Source organism: Grammomys surdaster, unplaced genomic scaffold (assembly GCF_004785775.1).
Source record: "Grammomys surdaster isolate TR1022 unplaced genomic scaffold, NIH_TR_1.0 125739, whole genome shotgun sequence".
Taxonomy (NCBI): Eukaryota; Metazoa; Chordata; class Mammalia; order Rodentia; family Muridae; genus Grammomys; species Grammomys surdaster.
The window spans coordinates 196,438-206,565 of record NW_021620571.1 but is presented as its reverse complement, the minus strand read 5'-3'; the positions used below and the strand labels follow the sequence as shown (position 1 = coordinate 206,565).

The 10,128-nt window shown below is 42.0% G+C and overlaps 1 protein-coding gene across 1 annotated transcript; it reads left to right on the top strand.

Annotated features, from left to right (window-relative positions):
• The first annotated feature begins 580 nt into the window (after positions 1 to 580).
• LOC114639481 (60S ribosomal protein L10-like) lies at positions 581 to 1,303 on the top strand. The gene has a single exon (XM_028788233.1). The coding sequence runs from the start codon at positions 594 to 596 to the stop codon at positions 1,236 to 1,238; it is 645 nt and encodes a 214-aa protein (XP_028644066.1). The 5' UTR covers positions 581 to 593; the 3' UTR covers positions 1,239 to 1,303.
• Positions 1,304 to 10,128: the final 8,825 nt, after the last annotated feature.

Sequence of the window (10,128 nt, the reverse complement as noted above, 5' to 3'; positions counted from 1 at the left end):
TAAAGGTGCTAATAGCCAATGGCTGAGCATGGGAGTTGCGTGGTTGGATGCAATGAGAATCAGAGGTGGGGAAGAAGGGATCAGAGTAGTGGCAGGAGAAAAACCAACCAGCCATGTGGCTTCTTCCCCAACTGGGCCTGGGGTAGCAAGTGAAGGTTTAGGAATACCCAGTCACTGAGTTAACCAAGACATTTTAAGAATAAAAGGTGTGTGTGTGTGTGTGTGTGTGTGTGTGTGTGTGTATTTTCTATTCATGGATCTGTGATAGCTCCTGGACAGGTGCATGCATGTAAGCAGCCAGGAACACAAAGTGGTATAGAGAAAACCCTATGCTACAGAGAACAATGTAGGGAGTCACAGCCATTTGTTAGTCATTGAGTTGTATTTTGGCTTCACATCAACAAGTGACGAATCTGTGATTCCAGACCAAGTGCAGCTTATAACCTGGTGCAAGGAGACAATGTAAAATTAATCAAAAATAATTGTAGAAATCATGATGAGTGCCCTGGAGAGTGTGGACACAGAGTGCTGCTTACAAAAGGAAGAGAACGTTTTTTTTCTCCTGGCTCACCACCGACGATCCTATTGTCATCATGGGCTGCCGACCAGCCCGGTGTTACCGGTATTGTAAGAACAAGCCATACCCAAAGTCTCGTTTCTGCTGTGGTGTCCCTGATGCTAAGATCCGCATCTTTGACTTGGGATGGAAGAAAGCGAAAGTTGATGAATTCCCACTTTGTGGCCACATGGTGTCAGATGAATATGAACAACTCTCATCTGAAGCACTGGAGGCTGCCCGTATTTGTGCCAACAAATACATGGTAAAGAGTTGTGGCAAGGATGGCTTTCATATCAGAGTGAGGCTCCACCCTTTCCATGTCATCCGTATCAACAAGATGTTGTCCTGTGCTGGGGCTGACAGGCTCCAGACAGGTATTCGTGGTGCCTTTGGGAAGCCCCAGGGCACGGTGGCCAGGGTTCACATTGGCCAAGTCATCATGTCTATCCGCACCAAGCTGCAGAATAAGGAACATGTGATTGAGGCTCTGGGCAGAGCCAAGTTCAAGTTCCCTGGCCGCCAAAAGATCCACATCTCAAAGAAGTGGGGCTTCACCAAGTTTAATGCAGATGAATTTGAAGACATGGTTGCTGAGAATCGGCTCATTCCTGATGGCTGTGGTGTCAAATATATCCCCAATCGTGGTCCTCTAGACAAGTGGAGAGCCCTGCATTCCTGAAGGCTTCTACAGTGCTCTCCTATACCCTACCAAATCATGTTCAATAATAAATCTTGAATCAAGTCTGAAAAAAACAAAACAAAACAAAACAAAAAAAACAAAAGGAAGAGAACAAGGCAAAGACGAAGCCCAGGGAAGACTTGGTCGAGAAAGAGATGTCATACTGAGAAGGTTACTTGTGAAATGTCCAATCAGAAGGGACTATTTGCATGTAGACCCTAAGAGGAAAGAACTGGAAAACACATAAGGTTGGATTTTACTAGCCAATGGAGCAGTGTGCTGGATCCTACCTGTATCCGTGAGATACAGTTCTTTCAGCATCCCTGAGTCCAGGATGGCTTTTTTCTGGCACACTAGGTCATCAGACTTGGCCTGTGTGGTGGTTTGACTATGCCTGGTCCAGGGAAAGACACTATTAGGAGGTGTGGCCTTGTAGGAGTAGCTGTGTCATAGTAGAGGAGGCTTAGAGACCCTTATCCTGGCTGCCTGGAAGTCAGTCTTATTCTGACTGGCTTTGGATCAAGATGTAGAACTCTCAGCTCCTCCACCACCATGCCTGCTTGCACACTGTCAAGCTTCCTGTCATGATGATAAGGAACTGAACCTCTAAAAGTGTAAGCCAGCCCCAATTAAATGTTGTCCCTTATAAGAATTGCCTTGGTCATGGTGTCTCTTCACAGCAATGGAAATCCTAATTAAGATAAAATGGGAAGGTTGTGTGTCCTTCAGGGGGATAACTCACGGCAGATTGAGTATTTTTTGAGGTATCCCAAGGAGTCCTCATGGGACCAAACTTTGATTGCCCATTGTGACAAGCTGCTAATAACACACTCTATCCTGGCTTCCTTCCCTCTTCACCTCCTCATTCCCTTATCAATTTCTTCTTGCTCAAATGTCTTGGACTCAAATCCTTGTCTCCCAGTCTTACTGGGATGAATTGAGTCTGTAACAGACGGAAAAGGATGAAGGAAGCTGTATTGGAAACACTAGAACCCTGGGCGGGTGGGGCTTTGGCGGGCTTGGAGTTTGGTTTCATTCTAAGGCCCAGACACAAGTACAGGCTTCTAGAAAGGAATGAGTTGACTGACCTTAGTCTTCAAAGGGATGCTCTAAAAACAGGCTACAAGGATTCAAAAGGCATCCCAGTGACAAGATGGTTGAACTCTTTAAACAAACAAGATCCACAGAAGTAGTCATCTGCTCCATGGCCACATAATAGATCTGGCTCTACTCTCACTGTCTCGTGACCATGCTCCCCTAATATCCAGGACTCAGTTGAGACTTCCCCTACCCCCATACACTTATAGTGGCTTTGATAACAGCCCAGAGCAATTTCAACCAACACAGAATTGGCTAAGGAATGCAAAGTGAATTTTGAATTCAACCTTGCGCTGTAGAGGAATACACCAGATAATTACCATAACATGTTAGACAGCTGAAATTGTAGGAGAGAGAAACAGTTAAGACAGTGGCCTAGTTATTAAGTGTTAAAGACACCGAGGGGGTTTTGCTTCGTTGTTAAGTACCAGGATAGGGCATGCTAACCATTTGCAAATATTTGTCAAGGTGCAGAAAGAGAGTAGAGAGAGAAATTACTTAGCTTTAGAACTGTGAGGGAAGCTTGAAGTAATGAGGTGGAACAAAAAGGGAAATATTATTAGCGGGAGAGTGGGAAGCAGGGTCTCTGGGACGAGAACCAGTCAATTGTATTTACACACAAACCCAATTGTCTGAGAGAGCCCTTATGCAATGTTTGAGAGGAAAAAAAAACCTCATGGTGTTAGAAAGCTTGATGCCAGTGCGAGTCTCCTGCATGTCCTGAAGCTGTTTTCTCGTATCCTCCCACTTTTCAGACACATTTACTATGTATGGGAAACACAATTACTTTACAGCAGTAGGATGTGTCGTGCAGTTTGATGTTTTCTGACTAAGCCAAATTTCTCTCTCATGAAGCCGAGTGGCTAAATAACTGGACTACAGACCAACCGTTCTCTAATTACACCCCCTCCCTCCCTGGGTTTGTAGAATCAACCGAGAATGCATTACCATTGTTAATGATTTTTGCAGTTTTTAACATTTGGAAAAATTTGTACTCTGTATGTTTGTGTGTGTGTGTGTGTGTGTGTGTGTGTGTACTGAGGGTTGATCTCAGAACCTTGCACATGCTAAGTAAGCACTCTACCACCGAATCACACCCCATTAGCCCCTTTAGTATTTGCATAATTTTCAACTTCACAGCAGCCACACAATTGCATAGTAACTGGAAGATACAGTTTTTTATGCTGTGAATTTGGACAGTTGTACTTACAAAGAAACAGGAACAAAAATGAATGACAGCAGTCCCCGGCCCTTGCTTTATATTCGATGTTACCAGTCGATCCTGAAGTAGCTATTACTGAATATGATTCTCTGCTAATCAAGGTCATTTATTTTTTTAAAAAAATTATTTGGATCAGTCAGATCCAGCAGGAATCATTTCATAACCTGTTAGAGTAACTGCAAGTCACCCACCCAAGGAAAGGTACTGTCAGTCCTCATAGTGTGTGTGTCCTCTGAGGATAGGATGCCACAGATCTGGCTACCAGAGTTCCAATTTGCTGGCTGGCCCCCTTCTCTGTGTTGTTTGAAGTGTCATCGTTGAAAATAACTTCTTAGTGCACTGTTTGCTTTGTCTTCCGTTAGGAGCCAGCCAAACAGCGGCTATAATTATGTCTCCTCGAGATGATATTGGTTTGATTGAGAGCTGGGCTGAAAATATCGCCTGCATTATCATCTGAAAACGGCACAGAAAGAGCTCTGTCTTCAAACCACAGAGTGAACCCCAGACCCAAGCGATTCTAAATGAATCAAAAAAAAAAAAAAAAGACAAGCATGTTTATTTGACCACAGACCCATAGAAATATCACTTTGATGAATGCAAACACATTTGTCATCGGCACCAGGAATTATTTTTCAGTGCTTCTTGGTTAGGGCTGTTGTAGTTGTAAGGGGCAGAGGTCCATACGAGCTAGCATGAATAAGAAAGGGAATTTATTGCAAGAGTACAAGTGTATGTTTGGAATCCATGGAGGCTGGGACAGGAAAAAATTCATCAACCTGGGTACCTGGCTTCTCTGCCTTTCTCTGTCACTTCCTCACTCCCTGGACGGAAATTATGTCTCCTTCCTTCTATTCTTAGTGTTGACCTCACTGCCTCCATTTTGAGCCACCTCACGTAGACACAATAGCACTCGGCAGTTACAATTCAGCTAAATTCTGGGGCTGATGGGGCTAGTCTGATGAGCTCAGTTGTCATGGACAGAGAACTATGTGATTTAAATATGGTTGTAAAGCATTAAGCCTATGAGAATGTGTAGATTCCAAAGGGTTTGCTACACTTACTGTCAGGTGATAGCTCATGGATTTATTCATTTATTCATTCAACAAGTGTTTATTCAAGGGACATGTGTTAGACATTGTGGGTACAAGTCAAAAGAAAGATCTACTGAAGAACAAAGCAGACATGATCTTTGTCCTCATGGAACAATCTAGAGTCAAGATATAAAAAGTAATTGAGTGGGGATAGTAAAAGGTGAGAGGAGGTGTAGAGGGATAGACAGGAGGCTCAGAGGTTAAAAACACTGGCTGCTCTTCCAGAGGTCCTGTGTTCAATTCCCAGCAACCACTTGATTGCTCACAACAATCTATACTGGGATCTGATGCCTTCTTCTGGTGTGCAGACATACATGAAGGTAGAACATTGTCTACATAATAAATAAATAAATCTTAAAAAAAAATAAGAGGTGAGAGGTACTCCTAGGAGGAATGTCTGGGGAGGGAGGGGAAGTGGCACGGACTCAGGGGAGGTGTACAATCGAGGCTTAGGAATGGTGCATCTAAGTTGATACTTGAGCCCAGGAATACAATTGAAGGAATTGCATGGACACTGGATGCGTAATTATGAGTTGACATTTTTTATAGATCCCTAAAAACCTTTATGATGGCAACGAAAATTATGTTTCATTTTGTTTATCTTTTTACTTTTGAGGTTTGTCACCGAAGTCACTCTCTACAGAGGTAGAGAGCCTGGTACTTCTTTTTTTTACATTCAGCAGATGTGATCAGCAATCCTGGCCCCAAACCATGTTCTTTGGTATTTTCAGAATCAAATAATGAACAATGCCAGCAAAGACTGGAAAAAGAAAAAGAAAAAACAACAAACAACAACAGAAACCCCAAAACAAACAAACAAACAAACAAACAAACAAACAAACAAAGCAAGGAAACCAACCGGCAAACTCTGGCTGTTACTCTTGCAAAGGAATTAGTGATGTCATACCAGTCTAGCCCAACCAAGCTTCAAGGTCAGTAGATACAGAGCACAGTGCTATCAAGAAAGCAGCCAGTGTCTGGGTGTAGTGTGCATGGGTAAAGGGTGGCTGCTAGGGGAGGGTCTTTGGCGTGGAACTGCAGGTCAAAGGGCTCTGAGCATCCGCCAATTACATCTTTCAATACATTCAGTTGTCTTTTTATGATTTAATAGGCTACAAGTTCATGTAAGGTAAAAAAAAATCACTTAAATCGTAGTGACCATGTCTCTGTTAATGATAATGTGATTATCATTTTCTTTATCTTAAATGCTGATCATTGCAAACCTATGCTCACAGCATCCTTACTCAGCAACGTCTTTATCGGTGTGGAAACAACTCAAATGTCTATCAACGGATGACTAGATAGACAATGTGTCATGGGTATAGGGGAATATTAGTAAACCTCAAATACAAGGAGGTCCTGTTACATGTAATAACATGGATGCGACTTGATGACATTACACCAGCCACACGGAGATAAACATTAAATTCCAGGTATATGAGGTATCTGACTAACAAGGAAGTGCAGTGCTGACTAACGGGGTCTCCAGGCAAGGAAGAAATCAGTAACCATTGCCTAATGGATATAGATGTTCAGTTCTGCAGGATAAAAAGTCCTGGGGATTTGCTGATGGCAGTCTGAATGGAGTAATGAGCTGGACACTTGACAATCGTTAAGATGATAAACTTCTATTGTGTGTGTTTACCATGATTAAAGAAGGAAAATGGAATTCTGGGATGGACACAAGAGCTGAACGGTCTCCTGGAGATCTGGGTCAGTCTTACAGAAAAATTCCTGTGATGGCAAAGGAGTGAAATTTCACTCAGATAAACAGCAAGCAAATGCCAAGCTAGGTAACAGCCATAAAAGCTACCAATGCCCAGCTGTCAGTCCAGGTCATTCACTAACTGGATTTCAACTGGTCCTTGTTCATCCTTCCATCCTTTGTAGACCTAGACAGTTTGACCTCTTTGTGGTCTACATGGCCTCTTGGTGTAGACCAGGGCCCAGGCATACCTGTGTTGTCTCCAGTTTTATAATGTTCAAGCTTGGAAGCCTTTCCCATTCAGAAGGCCCACATTTTTTAATGGTGGTTGATATTAGAATATGAGCATAATTATTTTATCCCTAATTACACTGGAAGTCAGGAAGCAGATAATTTAGAAGTTATTATATGTTTCACACTGCCACCGAACGCCAGTCACATGGTGATGGATGCTTAGGGTGCCAAAGAAGAGAACACAAAATGAACAAAGCGGCAGATAAACACCCACTCCCCCAAGCTGAAAACACAGTGGGAGCTTCTTGTCAAATGGAGATGTACAAGCTTGCTTCCTAATTTGAACTCATTGGCCTCACTCCTTTATTTTCAAGCTTGGATGACGCCAGGTTGCTATGAATCAGGTAGAGGTGCCTAGGATCGCTTTAAGGATGAGAGTCTGGGAAGCCATGTGGGTCAGCTGCTTGTTCATTCTAAACCATTAGCTGGTTAGAAACAATAACCTGGGATTAATTTTTATATAGTGTCTGGATCACAAAGAACATTTAGCCTCTGTCCCCCCACCCCCAGGATTAAAATTCCTTTATTTGATGATAACTTATGAGTTTGCTTTTGTGTGGATAGAGTGGAGTGAATTCAGTGATGTTCTAAAAATTGTTCATATCTTGCTAGCCTATGACACCCTTTGGGTACATTTTGTATATTTTAAATCACACACTCTTTGCTTCTTCTGATGATAGATAATGACAATTTTAAGTATAGATTTCAGAATTCTTTCCAGTGGAACCACTGACATAAATATCAGCCACTTCACCAAATTTGTCTTCAAGTACCCAGCTTTTATGCAGCATACTCAACAGTATCTAGATTCCATAAAGACATAGCTCATCCACGCACACTATTCTGATTTACTTTCTCTGAGAAGGAGATGAAATTCTACCTTTAAAATGCTTGTGTCCTACCCCTCATCACCATTGGTCTCTATATCACACATAGTAACACCTAGATGATTTATTAAATGTGGTATAAGCAGCTGTCTATCTAGCCACCGGCAGCCTTCTTTGTGACAGCCACAGTGGGATCTGCTGTGATTGGTAGGACTCCTTGCCCTGGATCTTGTTGAGAACTTCTGCTCTGATGTACATACACCTGTGTTATTGTAAGCCAGCCGCTTTCATTAAATGAACCCCTCTCCGTAATGGACCAGCCCATTTACAGCTTCCGTACTATTTTGGGGGGAGAGGGGGAACTACAGTAGATGTTGCTTCTGTAACGTAAAGTTGTATTCCTTGGAAATGGGATGTCACAGACACAGAGACAGTCTCCATCATCTTTTAAAAAACAACAACAACAACAAATGAACAAAAAACAAAAAAGATAAACAGGGGCTTAAAAATCAAAACCAAACCAAGCAAGCAAGCAAGCAAACAAACAAACAAACAAAAAAAGTATAGTAACCCTGTCAGGCCTGAACTCTATATGTAGATTAGGCTGGCTTTGAACTCACAGAATCCACCTAGCTCTGCCTCTGAAGTGCTGGGATTAAAGGTATGTACCACCTCACCCTGCTATATTGCCTTTGAGACATCATCAGTATCTGGTCAGGTAACTAAGTATCCCTAATCATTTCATACTACTCATAAATTGCAGAGAAATCTTGCCTCAGTCTCAAAATTACTCAAATGTAGATTGAATTAACTGTCTTTGACTAATTAATTGGTAATAATTACTCTATATTTTATTTGTGCTGCTTGCATTTCTGCAAACTGTTGACACCAATGTAAGTCTTCTGTAGTATATAGATCTGGCATGCACACCCCCCTTCTGCTGCTGCTGCTTTACAGTTATTTTTCAATAGCTGTTGATGTCAGTCACCAAGACAGTAACTGATATGATGGCAAAGAGTTCGTTTATCTAGTTCCTGTGATTTCTTGCACCTAGAATTCTGCACATCTGGCCCAAACCAAATATTTGTGGTATGACGAATGAGTGAATGAGTGAATGAATGTAGCCTGACTTACATGTTTGGAGAAATGTTGACTGTGTAAAAATGTTCCCCAGAGAAAGTAGTTACCTCTGCCCTTTCCTGGTAACATGTACCACAGTAGAGCAACTAGCCACACATCCGACGGACTCACGGTTCAGCCCTGCTCTCGGTTGTCTTTGTTTCCTTAAGGACGTTTTCTATCTCCTTACATCCTCATTTCCCCTGCATTATTCCTCAGACACTGGACTCCTTGTAAACTAGTGTTTCAGCCTCAAGTTCAGTAGGGAAAACCAACTGAGTCTTGTAGAGACCCAGATAGCCTAAGTGTGTACTTAGCGCTCCTCACATAACTCATCACTACTGTCGGCTGTGGAGCCCGAGAAATGAAGTCGTTAGAGTTCAGGGTTGATCTCAAGCCCCATTTGCATTACGAAACAAAGAACAGGTCTGTGCTTCATTGTGATTGTATAATAGGAAGTAAAGGACTGTAGCTTATGTTACTTGGAGTTGATTTAAATTTTTATGAACCCAACACCTCTGAAAGGCAATAATCAAAAATGAAGGCACGGTAATTATTTTCATTTGAAAACATCAGAATGAGACCTCATTACATTCTGGTGAGTGACTCAAGAGCGGGGTGGGCAGGCAGAACATCGCGGCTCCATTTTGAAAATAAATTTCTTCAACTATTCAGCAAAGTCCCGGAAAGAAGTACTAAGCCAGAGGTGACAATTTTCAATCACTTCCCCCCATCCTTTTAATTAAGGATGTCTTAAGGATGTCGGAGTGTGCTGGGACATACATATGTATCTATCATAAACAAGATGTATTTTTCAGAAATGGATTTAGGTTTTGGCACCAACTTGATAGGAGATCAAAGCACTAGTTAGCATCAGAAGGATTTAGATACATTTGTCATAGGCAGCTGTTATGCTAATCTCATTTATGCAGTTGTCAGCTGATAGGCTCTGATGAGCCAGCTGAGTGGGAAAATCATTATTCTATCCCTATTGTGGTAAGTGTTATTTATTACTGTCAACTGGTATTAATGTTTGATTCAGAGATGGGGAATGGGCACCATCTACATGAAGTCCATCCATTCATGGTCATCTGCAACAAAAGGAATCGCTGAATTCCAGCCAAACGAACTTCATTTCTGGGTGAAAAAAGAATAATGGATTTAATTTGCATATGTTTTAAAAGGGTAATGAAGTAATATGATGTTTATCTTGGTTGAAGAGTGGTAATTTTCCTTGGCGGGACTCCAGCCTTGTTGGAGCCATTGTGAGGCGTTTATGTTGGGTTGGTATGGAAGGACTTTTCAAAGCAGCAGGTGCATTGGGGGCGGGGTGCAGGGGCAAGATGATTTATTCATTAGGCCAAAAAATGAGCAATCTGGACATCTATTTTTTTCTTCATCTTCCTCAGAAATATACTTGTGACTAAATCCCTCTCTTTTCCCCATGATGGTGATAGCCCCTGATTTTCACATTCTTTTTGTGGCCTTTGACAGTTTAATTATGTGAAATTCCTAACCTGTCACTCTCCTCGTT